General features: G+C 40.8%; 1 protein-coding gene across 1 annotated transcript in view; it reads right to left on the bottom strand.

Annotated features, from left to right (window-relative positions):
• Nucleotides 1–21,089, bottom strand: part of LOC129107814 (unconventional myosin-IXAb-like) — a 140,894-nt gene that overhangs the window by 72,541 nt on the left and 47,264 nt on the right. The window contains 2 exon segments of the mRNA XM_054619374.1: nucleotides 1,158–1,220; nucleotides 2,048–2,142. Of these exon segments, the coding sequence (XP_054475349.1) occupies nucleotides 1,158–1,220; nucleotides 2,048–2,142 (158 nt within the window).

Raw genomic sequence — 21,089 nt, 5'->3', positions numbered from 1 at the left:
CATCTTCTTTTATGTTCTCACTCTGAGGTCGTACAGAGGCGACCTGTCATGAAACTGGAGTTAAGATTTAAGATAGTTTGCAGTTCATCTGCCCCCCCCCACCCCACCTCTCTGCTTCAGGTCTGAGCCGTCTGGGGGGTCCTGTCTTCAGTTTCTACCCTATCAATATGGCCGCCAGGGCCTGTCATCACGGTGAAATAGAAACCCAGAGGCCAATCAGGGTGAGAGGGATTAGATGACCGGTGGAGGGTTTTACTTTTTCTTTTTTACTTCCCTCACAAAGATATTACACTGGTGGGACCTGGGATTTCTGTTTTTTATCCGTCACCTAGGAGAGATACTGAGCTGAGAAGAGAGGGTGTGTGTTGTCTGAGAGGAGAAGTTTTAGGGTTGTATGTACAGGTGGAAATTCCTTTGCATGTGTTTATGTATGTCTGTGTGTGTGAGAGTGTGTGTGTAGGCAATTCAAACACAGTGTCTGCTACTGTGTGAAAGAGAAAACAAGAAGTGAGAACAGACAGTGAAACCGTTTCAAAAAAAGTATTTGAATAATGGTAATTGAATAGTTCAGAACCTTTTTTTCCAAAATAGTTCAGATGTGTAATTAGAGTTAATAAACTCTTGTGTCGTGTTTGTATAAATGACCAAACTCGGAGGGAAACCTGAGAGTTGCAGTGTTAACTCAGAAAGCAAAGGGCAGAGGCCTCTGTCAGAGGGACACCTGATCTATATTATCAGCTTGCAGAGGAAATGACGGCTATTTTAGTATTAAGTTTCACAGTCAAAGAACAAATCAGAGCAGATATATGGATTTGACATATTATCTCTCAAAGAAGTGGGAATAAGGCTCAAAATTTTCTCCTTTCATATTTATGGCTGCGCCCGGGTTCCTGAAGGTTCATTATTCTAATCTTTTAGAAAATTGAAGTGAAAAAATTGTATTATGGTAAAGGAGCAGATTGATTTAAAACGATTTTTGGCTTTCTGCTCCAACAAGATTTTATTAACATGATCTTAAAATGATCACGTTTCAAAAAGAAGGTAGAAATTGAAAAGTGTGAAGCTGATAAGGCACCAGAGTCAAATCTAAAAGCTAGAATGTGCAGGCCATAATCCAAATTAATGCTGATGAATTCTCAGGTGATATCTCTGCTCACCTCTCATTGTGTTCCTGGTACACCAGTCGGGATTTCTCTAGCAGGTACTTCTCCACATAGGCTCTGAGAATAAAAATAAAACATACACACAAAAGTCAAAACAGCCGTGTTAGAAGAAAAAAACTGTTGCAGCTCTGATTATAAAATCAACTGATATTAAGTAAACAACATACAGGGATGAGTTGTGTAATTATTGTGCCTCTCTCACATGAAGAAAGGACGGATATACATTTGCAATCAATATCCAATGAATGCTTCTTCATCACATGTTAACTGAGGATGGCAAAGTATGTCAAAATGCAGCTTATACATGGTTGATTTATCGCTATGTTTTAATGTGGCCAATGTAGAATATTAATCAGCAGATATTTTTTACAAAATCCTTTAAGCTCTGTTGGTACTTTTATTCAATTTATTTTATTTGTTGGGGTTATTTTTGTTTAAATTCTCTTTAATTCTCTGTCAGCAATCAATAAATCAAATCTGGTATTTGTGGCTGTGGCAGTACTGTAATAAGCCCTTCCAAATCATTTCAATTGGCCTCAACTTGCCAACTTCCTAGGTAGATCTAGCAACGTTTAGAGATATAGCTGCTGGCTAAGAGTTGGCAACACTGAGCTGGTTTCCAGGTAGGAATTGTTTTTTTAAATCTTGCTTGCAAGTTTCTCAAGAACCAACTGGCTTTGACTGATACATTCTAAGTATTGAGTAATGCTTCAGTCATCATTTTTAAGTGATTAAATGTTACCTCTCCACCAAACAACATCTGTACGTGTGTGAATCATCACACCGATTTCCATGTGTGTTTTATGTGTGTGTGTGTGTGTGTGTGTGTGTGTGTGTGTGTGTGTGTGTGTGTGTGTGTGTGTGTGTGTGTGTGTGTGTCTCACCCTCTGACAGTGCCACTCTCCTGGTAGTTGACCTGGATGAACTTGCCGAAGCGGCTGGAGTTGTTGTTGTGGGCCGTCTTAGCGTTCCCAAAGGCCTGAGGAGAGAAAGGAAACATGTCAGCATGTAGACAGGTGATACTGTCACTGTAGACAGGTACAGGTGATACTGTCACTGTAGACAGATACAGGTGATACTGTCACTGTAGACAGGTACAGGTGATACTGTCACTGTAGACAGGTACAGGTGATACTGTCACTGTAGACAGATACAGGTGATACTGTCACTGTGATACTGTCACTGTAGACAGGTACAGGTGATACTGTCACTGTAGACAGGTACAGGTGATACTGTCACAGACAGTACAGGTGATACTGTCACTGTAGACAGGTACAGGTGATACTGTCACTGTAGACAGATACAGGTGATACTGTCACTGTAGACAGGTACAGGTGATACTGTCACTGTAGACAGATACAGGTGATACTGTCACTGTAGACAGGTACAGGTGATACTGTCACTGTAGACAGATACAGGTGACAGGTGATACTGTCACTGTAGACAGGTACAGGTGATACTGTCACTGTAGACAGATACAGGTGATACTGTCACTGTAGACAGGTACAGGTGATACTGTCACTGTAGACAGGTACAGGTGATACTGTCACTGTAGACAGGTGATACTGTCACTGTAGACAGATACAGGTGATACTGTCACTGTAGACAGGTACAGGTGATACTGTCACTGTAGACAGGTACAGGTGATACTGTCACTGTAGACAGATACAGGTGATACTGTCACTGTAGACAGGTACAGGTGATACTGTCACTGTAGACAGGTACAGGTGTGTGGTGTTCACCGTCCATTCTGTCTGAACAGTAGTGAAACAGAGAGAGACGCAGACATCCTTCAAACTACAGCAGAAGGATAAACCTTTCATCAACAAGTTATAGCAACAAGAGAACGTTTTAAGTCGAGAGGATCTAAACACAAACTTTATGATGGGAACTGAACTCTGATCCAAAGTGTTGGGAGTCGAGGGAAAAGCCAGCAATCACAGAACTGTAACAGAGGTCATGAGGCTCAGGAAGAGGCCCACAAGAGGCACACACACACACACACACACACACACACACACACACACACACACACACACACACACACACACACACACACACACACACACACACACACACACACACACACACACACACACACACACACACACACACACACACACACACACACACACACACACACACACTCAGACACGTCAACCATGCACTAAACTCGCAAATTCCTATAAAGGCAAACACACTGCAGAGCTGAAAACAGACAGTCACTTGAAGGAGAGGTGAGAAGAAGAGGTGGAGATGAGGAGAGGAGAAAAGAAGAGTGGAGAGGAATCAAACAGAGGAGAGATGAGCAGGGGAGACAAAAACAAAAATAAAGAAAGGAGAGAAAACAAGGAGAAGTGATAGGATGAGAGAACTGGAGAAAACAAGGAGAGGAAATGTGGAGAGTAGAGAAGAGGACACAAGGTAAAGAGAGGGAAGAGGGGAGGAAACAAAAAGAAAGAGGAAACCCTACTGATCTCCCTACTGAGAGATCACTAGGGTAGAGGAGAGGAAACAAGAAGAGGAGAGGAAACATTGAGAGGAGAGAAGAGGAGAGGAAACATTGAGAGGAGAGAAGAGGAGAGGAGAAGAAAACAGAGAGAGGAGAAAAAAGAGAAAAAGGAAGGGAGAGGAGAGGAATCAAGGTAAAGAGATGAAACAAGGAAACAAACCAAGAAAATGAAAGGAAAGCAGGGTTGAGGAGACCAAACAAGAATAATAGATGAAACAAGCCACGGTAACATCGAGGGAAGTGGAAACTAGGAAAATAAGAGAGGAGACAAGGAGAGGAGATACAGAAGGAAGGAAACTGGAGAGTCTGAGAAGAAACAAAAGATGCTAAAGAAGAAATGATAATGATGGTGGGGATGGAAGAAGGGAAGATCATCTAGGACAGATGAGACGACGGAAGGAATGAACAAGGACAGCAGCAAAGAGGAGAAGATGAAACAAAAACAGACGACAAGAAAGGAAATGAGGACGGCATAGAAGATCAGAAACAAATGAGGAATGAGATGAGGAGACATGAAAGGAAATCGAGAAATTTAGGAGAGAAAGAAGACGAGGAGAAACATGAGGAGGATTTAATAAAAAAAACAAAAAAGAAACATGGGGTGAGATTTCAGGCTGATGCAATAAGTATTTTGTAGTTGTGATAAATGACTAAATAAGAACTAGCAGGGAGAGAGAGAGATAGGGGGGAGAGAGAGGGGGAGATCCAGAGAGAGAAGTAGGCGTCAGATAATTGATTGTGGCTGCTGGGTGAAAACTGCAGCTCTGGAATAACACGGTTTAATAAAAAATAAAATCCTGCTGCTGATTCAGGCTTTGATCTCTGTGAGGGTTCCTTCAAAAACTCCCCCAACGCCGCCGACCTGACACACATTTAACAGACCAATCAGGGCAAAGAAGAAAATAACTGTATTCCGGTTCATTTCTTTTTTCTCCCCGGTGTTTATCGTTCCCTACAACAACATTCATACAATACTTATTGTCTCCTTGAAAACCCATTTTTCTTTTCTCTCTCCACCAGACCACTATGAGGCTTTTATAAATAAACGTCCATTGATACGCAATCAACCACAGAAGAAGAGCGGACTGGCAGCGAGATGTGCCTCAGTCCAAAATGTAAATCGAAACTGCTATTTACATGATAATGACAGAGCTTTCATTCTCAGCAATTTACTGGATATGAGAACCCTTTTTGTGGCAAAATGTTTCCAGTTTTTTGAGGTTTAGAGGAAATTCCGTTTCCTGAAATGATGGAATGAAATGAGCACTGTGTCCAATGGAAACTGTCAATGACAATCAAACCACTTCTGTTGAAAGACCAATCGGCAACATCTGGATGCTAGAATTGAAGCCAATGTGGAAGAGTCTTAAACTTGCATTCTCTCTAATGGCCATCAGGGGGCGACTCCTGGTCGCTGGTTGTCCGATTGTATAGAAGTCTATGAGAAAATGACTCTACTTCTCTCTTGATTTATTCCCTCAGTAAACATTGTAAACATGAGTTTATGGTCTCAATCTCTAGTTTCCAGTGTTCTTCAACACAGCATGATGTTCATTTAGTAAATTATGCTCCATTTAGAGTCAAATAGACGATAAAGCAGAAATGGTGCAGAGGTAGACAGAATAAATGCAGACACAACTACAATCACATAGAAATAAAAGATGTTTGAGCTCATTATACATGCATGTGTGTCATGTGTGGATGCATGCAGCTAGGCGTGTAGTTTGAGTATGTGCTTTCTGTGTGTGTATGTGTGTGTGTTCTGTGTGTGTGTGTGTGTGTGTGTGTGTGTGTGTGTGTGTGTGTGTGTGTGTGTGTGTGTGTGTGTGTGTTTTGTGTGTGTGTGTGCGTGAAAGAGATTAATGGGCATGTCTGCAGAGTCTGGATGATTTAGTGGTGAACTCTGTTTCATGGTCAACGCCTGCTGTGCCCACAGCACAGGAAAACACACACTGTGAATCGGTGATTACTCTGTGTGTGTGTGTGTGTGTGTGTGTGTGTGTGTGTGTGTGTGTGTGTGTGTGTGTGTGTTAAACGTGTTAAGATAAAAGGGAGTGTGCAAGCATGAAATTAAACTGAACATAAAATAATGTCATTGTTGTCACTAACAAACTAAAACAATACAGATAAACCTCTCAGCATTACTTTTGGCCTCAAAGCGATGTTACCTTTATGTCCTTCTCCTCTGTTCCTCCCTCTCATTTACTGTCACATCTGTACTCTACACTGTATTTTGAGGCAATAAAGCCCTTTTAAAGAGAAAATCAATATATAATTTGTCAATTAATTGATAAGACAGAGAATTTCTTGAAAAGCGTGATAACGACAGACTAAACAAGTCAGTAGATTGTTGTTAGGGGCATAACAGGGTCATGTTAAGATAATTCCCTAGGAAAAAAAGGCTCTACTATTTTGAAATGTAATTATTATTAAGATTTTTTATTGCAGAATCATATTGTGTCCTTGGTGTCAAAAAGCATACGATCATTAACAACCACTGTGACAGACTGCGTGTGTAGTGTTGAGATTCAGTCCAGTTTAATTTAAGTCAATTCTGAAGGAGTTTGTTTGTCAAGATGTCCGGAAATTATTTGACACATAACAGAAGCGTCATATGTTAAACGTTATTTTTGACTCTTTTATACGCATTTCAAACCATACTTCCTCCAAACTCAAAACAACAGCTTGGTCAGTGACCCCCGATCTTCAAACTGCAGTATGTTCCCAACTACCGTCAGCTTCTTACATGGCAATCTAAGCTTGTTACATGCATACACTGTCTTTTGAAAATAAACTTAGTTAGATTTAAAAAAAAGGGTTCAAATACTCAAGTTTGTTACTTTGTTACGTAGTAATTAAGTTACGTAAGCAACGTAAGTTAAGTATGTTGTGTACGTTACCTTAAGTTAAAATAAATTGTTGCATTTTGGTTTAACTAAGGGACACAAACATTGGTCTCCTGGGTGAAAGTTCTGTGTTTTCTATCATGTCTTGTGAACTTTGCAGCTCTTTATACTACCTCACTTGACTTCCTCCTTTACTCCCGTTATAACTACGTAGGGCGCCTTATTTTGAAGGGCCACTGATGCTCGATCAGTGGCCCTTCAAAATAAGGCGCCCTACGTAGTATGATTCTGCTGTATTTGACAAGTTGGGAGTGAGAATAGGCTGCCAGATTCCTTTTACCAAAGCTAAACATTTCTAACACAATGCTTGGCTTTGTTTGGATCTTGCTCTAAATGATGACAGAAAAAGCAAAAATAGCAAACTGTGATTTCACGTTTGTTCTCTTTTAACACATAGCCTTGAAGGAAACATCCAAGAACGAGGAACACTGACTGGACACATTTCCTGTTCCCATAGACCTAAAAGTCCTTTCAATTTGAAATTCAACATGACTCAATACAAACTGAATTAACCCCAGATTTCACTGCACCACCTGTGGTGCCATATGGAGTCCAGAAATAACCAACTTAAATGTGTTAAAAACCGCTCGCCGCATCGTCCACTTACACAAATCAAAGATACAGCTTAGCCGGCCATATGTTTGATTTGATGTTGAAGCAAATGTGCTGACCCCAAGGCCTAATCCTGCTCTGACTGAGCGTGTATATGTGTGTGTATGTCTATATTTAAGTCCAGTACTGGCTCCATACTGACGTTATGCTAATGCATGCTTATACGCCACGTTAGCCCCCGCGGGCACTTCTACGCTGTCACATTACGTTAGCCAGTAAGCAGTGGTGCTGCTATTTCAGAACACCATTTAATGTTGAGGGCGCGAGATGGGAGCTAGCATGTTAATTAGCATGTCAAGACCTTCTTCAAAGCAGCGGCTAAAATCAGCTTTAATGCTAATGCCAACAACTCTCTCTCTCTCTCTCTCTCTCCTGCTTTTTCTCTCGTTGTCTTTTTCCCCCCAGTACAGCTGCAGCTTTTTTCCCCTAAACGCTCTCAAAAAAACCCATTTGGTGACCTAGATTGTGGAAAACAAGCGGCGAAGTGCCAAAACCACCGCCGGGCTAGCTTCCATTAGCTTCTATGGAGCGCTGAGTGGTTGAAATTATTGATGCTTTCGATGACCAGGTGATGGTGACGACTTGTTTCAGACGGGATGCTTTGTGAGGATCCAGGTCAGAGGGGGTTGACATCATGTGGGGCACCTGGGTGAGACCTACAGTCCACATCGGACCCTCATTGTCAAACCAGCTGTGTAAACATGGCCGACAATATTATAATATCATTGACTCCAGTAGGTTTAGTGGTAACGTTTTATTTTCCCCTTCATTTGGGGTGATGTGTATTCATTTTTTGGGGTATTATTGTGTTGTGGGACTTCATGCTTCACAGAAGGGCTGAGCTATAATTAAACTTTATCAATTTATATTTTTCAAAGAAATCATAATGTGAGGGAATCTTATATCGACATACACAATGATACACAATGACGACGCCTAATTTAATGACAACAAGCACATACTAAATCAAATTTCTGAGAAAATCTGATGCAAGATAAAATAAAATAAGATAATCCTTTATTAGTCTAACAGCTGGATATTTTGCAGGATAACAGCAGCAGTGTGGATAGTGCAAACTAACAAATAAGAGACGTAAGTAGAAAACAAGTATAATAAATAAGTAATCACACAGTAAAAGTATAATAAATAATAAAAAAAAAAAATGAAATAACTAAAAGATGATATTTACGGACAGAATGATTGTTAATATTGCAAAGTGGATTGCACAATCCATTTCACAATGCATGTGAAGTATTTTGGGGGACTGTCATTTGAAGATTATAGCTTTTGTTTTTAGATCCACTCTGCAATGTCCTAATTACTGATTACTCTGTATTTGTGTGCATGCATGTAAACATAGTCGGGGGAGATATTTCTCCAAAACCAGTAGTAGAAAGCCGACAGCCCAGCTTCAGTGTACGCTGCTGTTTGTCCGCACACATCAGAACACATTGCCCGTGATATTCACTTGCAGCCGAGACATTTTTGGAGCAGTTCACAGCAGGTTTATTTTTGTTTCATTTTTGCTGCATGTAAATTTGGCTTTAAAACCAGCAGGTCGCAGATTCATCCTGAAAAAAAACCAAACCAGAAACCAGCGCTCTGCATCCAGGCAGCAGTGCACCACACCATGTGCAGCACAAGTCAGTACACATGCAGCGTGTCAGTCGAGCTTATACCACACGCTGACAGATTTTGTCAGCAGATACAGTAAAATGCCATCGCTGACATAGAGACATTCACTCACAGGCCTGGTGGGGGACACTAACCACATTTGCTGCTTCATTAAACAACTGTAACATGACAGTAGCAGACTGCCAAGTTAAACTGTTGATACGCATGAACAGTTATAAATGCTGAACTGTGAAGTTGACAGCTTCATTAGTGGTAAAACAGCAACATGGCGACTAGAAAAGAGAATCACGACTTTAACTGTCACACAATTAGGCCTTAATAACAGTGAAAGTTGTTTTATTGCAGCAAATGAGTCCCAGAAAGAGAGAGGGGAAACATTTCTCAAATTAGAGAACTTAATTATTCAAGACTTTTTCCCCAAAAACATTCAGGGGATTTACTGTAAGCGTGTTTCTGCTCTTTCCTTTTAATCAAAGGCTTCCTCTTTTAAATTTGTGTTCAATAGCTGGACTGCTAATTTCAGCCCACTGGGCCGTTATTAAAGCAGACGTCTGTTCTTTAGTGTTTCTACCAGCACATTACAGTGTAATGAAAATAGAGACAGCCACAGCAGGATGTAGAAAGTAAGCCTGCCGAAACTCTATTTATGAGCTGAATGTTTTTACATAGCAGTCATCCTTCTTCTTCATATTGATGTTGTTTTTTTTGACACTGAACTATACCTATGTTTATGTACTAATACCAAAATAAAATGTTTATAAATACCTTTTTGGGGATTTAAAAATATGTTAAAGATTTTTTCAGAAGAAGTCAAAGTTTGTTGAAATGAAACAGCAAATAATTATAAAAATGATAATTTATCTTATATTGTATCTTTTTAAATGTTGGAGAGTTTAATCCTCACTGGTTGTGAGAGGCCGTTGCTTTATTTGCACTTCCAGTTGTCTCCATTTAATTGACTGAATTTAACATAACCAGCTCTATTCTACTGTACATATTATTCATTTGTTTCAGCTTCAGCATATCATAGTTACATTACCGACAGATCTGCATTCATTCTTACTGTACATTTTGCGTTTTGTTTATTTTGTATTTAGCATAGTTACATCCCTTCTTACTGTCACTGCCTCTTTGGTCTATTGTCTATTCTGTACTTTCTTTATATCTCAAAATGCACATTTGTAACTGTTTGCTCTTCCTGTTTTTACTGTGTACAACAACAATAAAGTTGAATCTTCTCTACAGATTTAAAGGGGACATATTTTTCATTTTCAGGTTCATACATGGGTTTGGGGTTTCTACTAGAACATGTTTTCGTGCTTCAATTTTCAAACAACACATTCTTTTTCATAAACTATCTGTATGAAAGTACTTGTGTTCACCCTCTGTCTGAAACGCTCTGTTTTTAGCGCCTGTCTCTTTTAGTCCCCCTCCAGAAAATGCCAAGTCTGCTCTGATTGGCTTGCAAGAAAAGTAAGTCTCAAGTCGTATATATATCCTGATTAGCCTGCATGTGACAGAGGAAGTGGAGCCAAATCTAAAAGGCTTGTTGAGTCACATGTTTTCAGGTAAATGATTGGGTTGTCTTATTTCACGGTTTGTGGCTTTTTATGAACTCTGAGGACAAGAATGCCTTTCATGATAAGCCCCCTTTAATGCATTTGCTTTCGTTTCAGTTAGTTGTTTGCTTTGTTATGCTTGATCACGTCGAGTAACACTCATCAAGAATAGCACTATGCATCACAGGAGGCACAGGATTTTGTGATTGATGATTCCTGGTCGGGGGGCAAACTGAGTTCAGGTGAACTGAACAAGACGTACAGAGCCAGAGAGATGTCAATGCCACTCATGTCTTACATTACATTTACATTACATTACAGTCATTTAGCAGACGCTTTTATCCAAAGCGACTTACAATCAGTAGTATATTACATATCTGTCTTAACATATGTCTTAACTCCATCTTATCACCTCCTTCTCTTCTCCACCCATCTTTCCTCCCCTGTGTCTTGCTGTTAAACAGCGTTCGGAGCAGCATAAATATCTGGAAAACCATCTCTCAGAATGATTTCATGCTGTGTTGTTTCCCCCCAGAGGGCCGTCTGTGCGTCTGCTTTTAGACCCAAAGTTGTTGTTTAGTTAAGACACTGACAGAGATGCCATCACACGGCATTCCTACCGCTATAGCAGGTGCAGCTCGGCGTTCACATGGCATGCTGGGTAAAACAGAGCGTGTGTGTTTCTGTGCTTGGAGAAGCTTCAGTGTCAGCTTCTCCTCTAGGTGTGAGGTCAGGCATGAAAAGTATATGCAGGAGAGCAGGTGCTTTGAGAAAGAGCTTCATATCACGGCAACACTCTCAAGATGCGGGAAGAAAAATGACAACAATGTGTCAGTGTGTGTTTGTGCCCACGGGCCCACTTTAACTGGACTGACTGGTGTTTGTCACCAGCAGCTGAGAGGATGAATCACACGGTAAATGCAGGTTGTAATGCTCGAGCCTCAGGAGGAAGACGGAGGAAGAAAGGTGGTTTTATTCTTTCATCACCGACAAAGTGCCTTTCAGCAAGGCCACAAACAAGGGCTCCAACTCACTATGACTGGCTTTATGGATTAATCTATCAACTAAGTTCATTGTTCACTCTAAAATGTCAAAAAAGAGTAAGAAATACCCATCCTGATTTATGTCTTTAAATGTCTTTCTGTGTCACAATGACACAAAACATTTAAGGAGTTGTAACCAGTAAAATTCATTTTAACCATTAACCTAAATCTTTTTGCTTAACCCTCAACTACATCAAAAGACAACGTACTAAAAGTGACCCAGATCTCTTTGACAAAATACACAAGAGTAGGACACCATGAATGTCTAAAAAATAAAAGGAGCCTAAATAATGTGAACAAAGCTAATAAATGCTTTTACTGTAACTCCCCAGACTCTTGTTTTTCCCCTCTGGTTCCTCTCTCTATATATTTCTCTGCTCCTTTTTCTTTCCTTCACTTCAGATACGCTTTCTAGGAAAAAAGGAAATAGGTGGGGGGGGGGGGCGAGGTTACGTAACGCTGACAGGTCACGCTGAAGGGGCCTCCTCGTAACAGACAGCATGTGTGGAGAGGAGGTGAGCGTGTTTGGGTGACGGAGAAACAAAGAAATAAGATACAGCAGAACATACTAAGCAAACATTCACTTATATCTATGAGTCAATGAACACACACACACACACACACACACACACACACACACACACACACACACACACACACACACACACACACACACACACACACACACACACACACACACACACACACACACACACACACACACACACACACACACACAGTGGCCTTTAAGCACTTCCTTCCTCCCTGCTGGCTTTTATAAAAGATCATTACCTTGGTTCCTGTCTAAATGTTAATTTACCATCTACCTCATTCACTGGCCAAACATTCAATACACTAAATTTAAAAACACTAAATGATTTCCAATAATTGTCTCCTGTTGTTTACTTGATACATTTGGTACTTAAACAAAGAACTGTAGGAAAAAGTTGAAGCCATATGTGCAAATATTAATATTTTCGCAATACTGAACTCCGGATTCAGGGGAAAAGTTGGACATTTTAGAAAATACGCTTATTTTCTTTTTATAGATTAGAAGATTGATACAACTCTTGTGTCGGTGTCTCCTGCGTCGCTAACGTAAACATGGCTTAGCTTAGCATAAAGACTGGATATAGCTAGCCTGGCTCTGTAATACCACCGCTAAAGCTCATTTATTAACATACTGTTTGTTTAATCCATATAAAAAACAAAGTAGAAGTACGACAAGTTGAGCAAACCATCGACAGACATGGAGGGTTATTGATCTTCTCATTTAAGTCTCGGAAAGAAAGCGAATAAAAGCATTTCCAAAAATAAACTATCACTTTAAAACAAAGAGAATGAAGCATCTCATTCTTGTAAGAGAACTTCATATTTCCCCCTATGAGTGAATATTAATGGCCTCGCTCTGAGTTGCTGTCTGCCTGCTCCCTTTAACCAACTGTCTATTGATTAAACGGTAATGTTTATGGTGTATTATAATGTATTTTTTAATAAGAGCCTCGGTTCTCTTAGCTTTTCTGCAACCACATGTCCACTTAATGGAGAATTAAACCTGATCCTCATGGCATCTGTGGTTAATATACTGCATATTAAGCATAACGTGAATCACATCCTCAACATCATTTTCATCTCCTGCAGAGTCGGCTCTCTTTGGTTTCATCTTTCCTGAAGAAAAAACCGGCTTCATGGCCGCTCTCCATGTGGGTGTAGTTACTGGCTCACAGCGCTCTGCTATTAGGTGACACACCGAGACGGAGGTTTCGTTTCATGTGGTGAGGGCGAGCAGTTAACGTCACGGCCTAATGACTGGTGCTTGACGAGAAAAAACCTTGCTCTGCGACCATCCTCCAGTTGAGTAAGTGTTCGGCATTTATTGCCCAGTTTGACCACAAGAAGGTTTAAAAACTGCAGAACGAGCTGTGGATCCACGAATAAAAGGAATAACAGACACGCTCTGAATATGCGGTTGAGTTCCAGTAAAACAAAGTGTTTAATGTACTTTTGAGAGAAATAAAGAAAAAAACTCAAGTGATGGGCATGAATTTGGATCCAAGCTCACATGACTGTGCATGAAAGAAAGTAGAGAATAAACAAGTAGTCATTTGTGTTGGCTACAGAGGAAAGAACATACAGAACAAAGACAGCACATGTGTCTCTACATATACAGTACCAGTCAAAAGTTTGGACACACCTTCTCATTCAACTACTTTGAAGAATCTAAAATATAAAACATATTCTGGTTTGTTGAGCATTTGTTTGTTTACCACATAATTCCATATGTGTTCCTTCATAGTTTGGATGTCTACAATATTAATCTACAATGTAGAAAAAAAATAAAAAGAAAGAAAAACCATTGAATGAGAAGGTGTGTCCAAACTTTTGACTGGTACTGTACACCATGTAAACTTCATATCCAGGATGTGCCTGCATGACTGTACAGTATTAGTCATCTGCAGCTCTTCATCAGGGTCATCCTTTCAACAGGGGCCCATTACTCCATTCACACACATGAGCTCATACTGCACATGCAAAGGCACACCTCTGCAGAGCACCTTAACTAAAAGAAACATCACACACACACACACACACACACAACGTGAAAAAGAGACGAGGGATTAAAGTCACACGTGTCTTTTTTTTAGTCCACGGGACGTCGACGCTACTGAACAAATAATTGGTTTGCAGTAACAAGAATGCCAACGGTTTTTAGTTTTTTCTTTTAAAGGCGACTGTGCTGGCAACAGAGGACCCCAATCAAATTCATGGTTACATATGTGGTATGCGTCTGAGACCACAAGCCACTGAAAGTAATTCTAACCTTAACCCTAAAACCGAGTCTTAAACCCCAAACAGCTCTTTGAAGGTATGAGGAATGTAAAAAATGTACTCATTTTCCAAAAAAATGTCCTCAGCCTTGAGGTCTAGAACTCAAATTATTCTTCACAAAGATCCATGGCAACAAAACAATCACCTTTGAAACAGTGTCTTGCTCAAGGGTACTATGGGTGAGCAGATCCAGTTTATGTCTCCAACTTGTTAAATGCAAGTCACACGCAGCCAAAGACATCTGCACACATGTTGAGAAGACGACAACACACACACACACACACACACACACACACACACACTCACACACACTCACACATTTTTCTCTCTCGCTCCATAAATGGCTGCTGTCACTACAGTGGTCGGGCCACATCTGGATCCCATTGGCCTGAAGGAACGGGCTGAACACAGAGGCCCAATAAAAGCCTCCTTTGGCTGCACGGGACTGTCAACAGGCCCTCTACCACTGTCCACGACGGGGTGAAGAGAGGGGGAGGGAGGGAGGGAGGGAGGGAGGGAGAGGCAGAGAGGAATAGAGGGACACGTAAAAAAAAAAGTGGGAGAGGAGAGAAGGGGAGGAATGTGAGATTTAAGGGAATTAAGGAGAGAAGATTGAGATAGAAAAAGGTAGAATACGTTTTTCAAAATAAAATGTCATGAGAATTTATTCAACAGGACAAATTGAGATTGCCTTAAAGGTCAGCGCAACTTAAGTGAACCTCTGTGACTTTAATAAGCAGGTGGTAAGCTATACAAAAGAGCCTGTCTTTGGTCTTAGCATTAATGCTCCGACAAACAGACTGTTCACACACTGCACTGCCACATTGCTGATAACTTCATACTCATCACACACACACACTCTCTCTCATTCTCTGGACCGGACGGTCTCTAACTTTACAGTGAGCACTGGTGGAAACCCTGACATAGTGTTGCCAGACTGCCACACAGCTGGCAACCCCACAGCTAAACAACGAGACTTACTGGGAAAGTGTCTGCTTTCATTAAACAGCATGTGTCCAAGACACGACGCACGCAACATCGTGGATGCTAACTCTCCCAGATGGGCGAACTGGAGACAGGTTCATGCTTTAGCTAAACACTGCAGATTTGTGCATGGGGTAGATCTTGTCTGTTACCTGTTAATAATGTAACAAAAATCCAAGTAAAAGAAACAAATACAGGTTTTGTGATATAAGTCTTTTTCGGAAGTTTTACCAGCCTTTATTGTACATATGCCAACTTTTCTACCTTAAGGCAAACGTCAATGTCTTTGATTTATTTATTTTTTTGGCTTTTTCACTCAGGTTTTCTGGTGCACAAAGTAAAAATGTTCATAAAAACAGCTGGATGGAAACCTACAGAGACACAGCAAGGTACAGGTCTGTATTTAACTCCACCTGATGAAATGTTTATTACCCGACCAGATCTGAACTACTGGTTCCAGATCAGTGTGAGTCAGTCCAACAATACCGCATAAGCTTCATGTTGTAGGGAGTACAAGTTTATCAAGTTGTGTGTGTGTGTGTGTGTGTGTGTGTGTGTGTGTGTGTGTGTGTGTGTGTGTGTGTGTGTGTGTGTGTGTGTGTGTGTGTGTGTGTGTGTGTGTGTGTGTGTATGTTTTTTAACCTTTGCTACTAGCCTTCATAATAAAAAACAGCTTTAAAAAAAACCGAAACCACACCTTTCAACAAACAGTAATCGAACATGAAACCACCTGTGCTTTGATCCAGAGCTCTAACGCACCACACAGCTCCACAGCGTTTGGAGAATCCTGAGAGTTTCCGGCAGCGTGCTCGGAGCCGGCCGTGAGCCGCAAACGCTGCTCGCTGTGACTGACAGAACATGTAACTCAGCGTGCGAGGTGGTGTGGGAAAATCCCACGACTGGCTGCGATGAAGTGTTAATCCCTCGAGAGCTGGACTCCTACATGCTGCACTGTGTGTGAGTGTGTGTGTGTGCGTGCAGCAGTGAATGATGATTAATTTAAGGATTTGCGTGGGAGGGGTGTGTGTGTGTGTGTGTGTGTGTGTGTGTGTGTGTGTGTGTGTGTGTGTGTGTGTGTGTGTGTGTGTGTGTGTGTGCGTGTGTAGTGTGTGTTTGTCTATGCCGTTCAGGAGTTTGGATGTTGTGATGTAGAGTGTGAGTATGTTTGTGCATGTGTGAGAGGAAAGCCTGTATGTGTGTTTGTTACAAAAATTCCGCTTCGATTTTTTATGTGTATGAGATCATAATGGCTGTAGAGAGCAGTACTTTTTTCCCACTGTGACTGTATTACACATCTGTATCTTCTGATTATTGTCTGAGTTTGCATTTGCATTTAAATTATTCGGGATTTTGTTGCTTTAGCCACGCAGATTTTCAAAAATCTCTGTTCAAATTCAAATTAAAAGAGCTTAAAAAAGAGGTCAAACACATATCCACCACAACTGACAGCATCAACTTCTGCAAGTGAATAGAAATCATACCGTTTCTGTCCATGTGTTTGTGTGTACATTACATGCCTGTGCTTTGTTTACTGCAGGTTTTTCCAGAGGAAGGGAACACTGGTTACTACCTCAGGCGTTTCCTTTCTCTCTCTCATCTCCTCCTCCTCCTCCTCCACTACTCTTAAATTCACTTTAATTAACTCCGTTCCACAGACCTTAGCGAGCTCATTGTTGCTTTGTGTTTCCTCGTCAGCAGTGAAGTCTCCGCTACAGTTTATAAAATATACAAAGCGGAATCGTGAAACCTCTTTGTCATATGCAGCATTTAACACATCTAAAGAGTAGCTCAGACCGGCACTTCAGATATTTACAGACACTGTGTTTAGTATGCAAACATACGCACAATAGCTCTGGCCTTAGGTGGCATTCAGAGCAAAAACAGCTTAAAACAAAGTAGGAAGGCTGCAACGGATTTATATACGGTTTAAATGTTTTTTTTAATACCCAGAGACAGGACTTTGCCCTCTTTTATGACGTTGATCGTGAGTAAAAATAAGGCGTTGCAAAGTGATCCACCAGGAGTGTGTGCTTGCATTTACGTGATTGGCTAAAGCAACACCTAACTAGATGACCTCATGACTTCACTGCTTCCCATTTCCCCGTGTATCTTTCCCCAACTTGTCCTCATAGCATTACATTTCGCTAAAAGCATTGGCTTACTTGCTACCCATACAGTGGTATCAAGGAAAAAATGCTGAGAAATCCTTCAAGGAGTGATGAAGCACTTTAACGCAGACAGGAAACACAATAAGAGCCACAGCGTCAGAGTTTACTGTGAGGCAGAGACGAAGGAGTACAGAGAACCTCATCCATCATGTCACGGCTGTCTGAAAGGTCAACGATGATGAGAGGGAAAGATCACCACTTCAATCATTCTCTGTCTTAGGTTGTGGGCTCGGAACTCGTTTTCTACAACGTGAACCTCACATCACTCTCCAACAGCGACGAGACAACAAAACATTCTCCACTTTCACACACAGACAGCGGTGACGATGACGCACACTCTGCAGTACAGACGCTTTTATGGACGCTTTGTGACTTTCAGCTAGCGGGGCCTCCATGCATACTCTATATAAACTGTTCTAAGGTTACTGTTCAGAAGCAGACTTCATGTCCGGACAGTAGTATTCAGAAATATTACATTACATTACATTACAGTCATTTAGCAGACGCTTTTATCCAAAGCGACTTACGATAAGTGTATTCAACATAGGTATTCAAGAGAACTACTAGTCACCAGAAGTCATAAGTGCATCTCCTTTCTCAAACAAGCATCCAAGAGCATAAAGTACTACTAAATACTAGCAGTGCTGTACTTAGGAACAGTGCTGCTTTAAACTTTATACCAACTGTCCAACATTCTCACAATCACAATGCTACAATGCTGATGTTAGGCACGAGCAATGTTTACCATCTTCTCCGTCTTAGCTTAGCGCGTGAGCATGCTAACATCGCGTCATTAGCATTAAACAGTACAGAGTACAGCTGCGGCTGATGGGAATGGGTCTAGTTTTGCAGGCAAAGTGCCAGATAAATGAAAACTGTTTGCCATTGAGATTCATCATCAGAGGGAAGGTGAACGCCTGCAGCAGATTTCATGGTAATCCATCAAAAGTGTCAACCTGCTGGTGCAGGAAAGGTCAGACGCTCACCGAAGTTCTCAACAACTATTTGATGAGTTGTGATGAAATTTTGTAGGCACATTGACGGTCAAGTGGTAGACCGTGGGACCAACATTTGCCTCTATACACAAACACTATCTTTAAGATTAAACGTCAGGAATAGCAGCTTTAAGTTTCCATATTCAGGTCAAAGGTCAGCTCACTGCCTCTTCAAAAATACAGCTTTTAAATTCATGACTCAAACACGACCGATTTATAGCTATTTTGGCCAACAAGTCCAGTTTCCAGGTTGTCCATTTCCATGTCCAAACCATATTTCAAATTGTCCAAAAAGTAAAAAATAAATAACTCCAGCTATAACTCAGTGAACGCCAGGTCGAGAGCCAAAATGGCCGGTCTTGTGGAATAATCGTCTGATCGTGGATGTGCTATCGTGTTACCAAAGTGCCAGGAAAAGAACGAGTGAGGAAGTTGAGTTAGTGCAGAGTATGGGCAGTGGATTGGCCAAAATAATTCAATAAAAGAAGCAAGGCATTTCCTCCTGACTTATCTCTGTCCGTCTGTGGGAACGTAACATCGGAAGGAGCTGAAGCCATCTAAAGCGAGGCGCTCTGTGAGACTTTTTCCTTTTTGTCTATCTCAAAAATTAGCTGGCGCTCTCCTCTGGAAACTGAGCAGCCATTCATTCTTTTTTTCCTTCTATCTTTGCCTCTCAAGTTCTTCTAATGATATGCCAATCCACCGCTCTCTTTCTTTTCTTTGCCTCTTTTAGCTGCCTTCACTTCTACCTCTCTTTCCTCACTTCCTAGCTTCATTATCTTCCACTTGTCCTCTCTATCTTATCTCCTCCACTCTGCTCTTATGACCCTGTGAGTTTCAGCCTTCAGGACGATGCCTCGCTCTACAAGCGGAAAGATCTATTTTTACATCAGACAGCATCCAGCGGTGGCGCAAAAATGCACGGCGCCAATGTGAAGAGGACAACAGGCCACTGGAGCACTCACCGCATGTAAACCCAAAAAACCAACTCACATTCGCTGCACACTCACACTCACACACACACACACACACACACACACACACACACACACACACACACAAAAACACACACACACACACACACACACACACACACAAAAACAGGTCCTCACAACAAACCCACACTGTTCATTATGAAGGGAATCCACAATGTTTGCCATAAAAACAACAGCTACGCCCACAAGATCAGCCAAACTACTGTTAGCAGACAGCTGTGTCACGATGGTGCAGCGATAGCAGCAACGCGTCCATGTTCCTCTAAACACAGTAAAGAAGCACGAAACCAATAAGAAGGATGTCGAAGAGCATCTTAACTCAACACATTTCATCTCTCTGTGCAGACACGCAACACAAATTTACCAAAACTTTAGAGATTTCTTTATAATATTGAAAAGTGACACCTCCTTTTTTAGAGAAATCTCTGCATCATTACTCCGATTCCTGCGAGAAATCAGCCTGAAGCAATATTTTTCATATTCACATGGTTCAAAGTGGCACAATATCTCTTACAATCAATGTCACATGCATTCATTAGTAATTGATCACTAACGTAAAAATAATAATCAGCCTTCCTAACTAAACCTCCTCTAATCACACAGACGTACGACTACAAAGTCAGAAGAAATCACAAGAGTGAGCAGAGAACTAGAAGAAATCAATAAAATCCATCAGACTGAGTTGCTGGTTTGATTTTTTAATTGAATCGCTGAAGAAAATCTGAAGGTGTTGGCAACAATTTATGGGTCAGGAACCAGACTAGGAATGTGATGATGATGGGGACCTTGAGTCTCACCTCACTTTGGTTAAGAAGATAAAGGAAGAGTCATATGGCTGAAATCAATATCATGATCTTAATGTTTATAGTGATTTTTTTTTTTCTTCTAATATTTACAAAAAACAAAAGCTTCTTTATACATAACATCTATATTCCTATTGACAGATAAAGACAGGTCGAAATTTCCCAAACAATCACGTTTAAGTAAATGTGAATGTTTGGGAAAAAAAGTCTTTGTGATTTGTCAAAGACATTAAACTGAGATTAAGTCACAGTTTTAATTTCATAAAGTCCGTTATGTCAAATTTAATAAAAGGCTGTTTTCAGACAGTTTTGGTAACAAATTTAAGACTTTAAGCCTTTACACATCTGGCGCATTTTTTCTTGCAATAAATTTGTGTTTCTTTTTTTCCTGAAAACTTAGTTATTACACGGTTAAAAAGCGACATCATTTATGTTTGGAATAAGGTTGATTTCTCTGATCAACCAAACTTTATTACTCCTTTAAACCTTTACAAAGGCAGAACAAACCAGATCCATTCCTTCCGTACATTTCCTTTCACAATAAAAGCCCTACATATATATAATATTCTCGGGGGGCTATTTTGCATTTTGGTTTTGTTTATTTTTCTGGTTTTCTTTAATCTGGGTTTCACACAGAAAGGATGTGTTCTATCCATCAGTGTTTGCACCCATGTGGACATCTGCATCCACCGAATCTCACAAGTCTAACATTATTCAAAATGACCATCGTGCACATTTTCCAGTCCAGTGACTTTAAAGTGACACTCCTCTGAAATCCTGCTTGACCTTTGCCCCCAGAGTGCTGTGAGTGCCGTGTTTGTTTGAATGAAGCCGGGCTTGTTTAGTGTTCACTGGGAGGAAGCGGTTAACGGGGACCAGACTGCA

The sequence above is a fragment of the Anoplopoma fimbria genome, chromosome 19 (assembly GCF_027596085.1).
Source record: "Anoplopoma fimbria isolate UVic2021 breed Golden Eagle Sablefish chromosome 19, Afim_UVic_2022, whole genome shotgun sequence".
Classification (NCBI taxonomy): domain Eukaryota; kingdom Metazoa; phylum Chordata; class Actinopteri; order Perciformes; family Anoplopomatidae; genus Anoplopoma; species Anoplopoma fimbria.
This window is presented reverse-complemented; position numbering and strand designations above follow the sequence as displayed.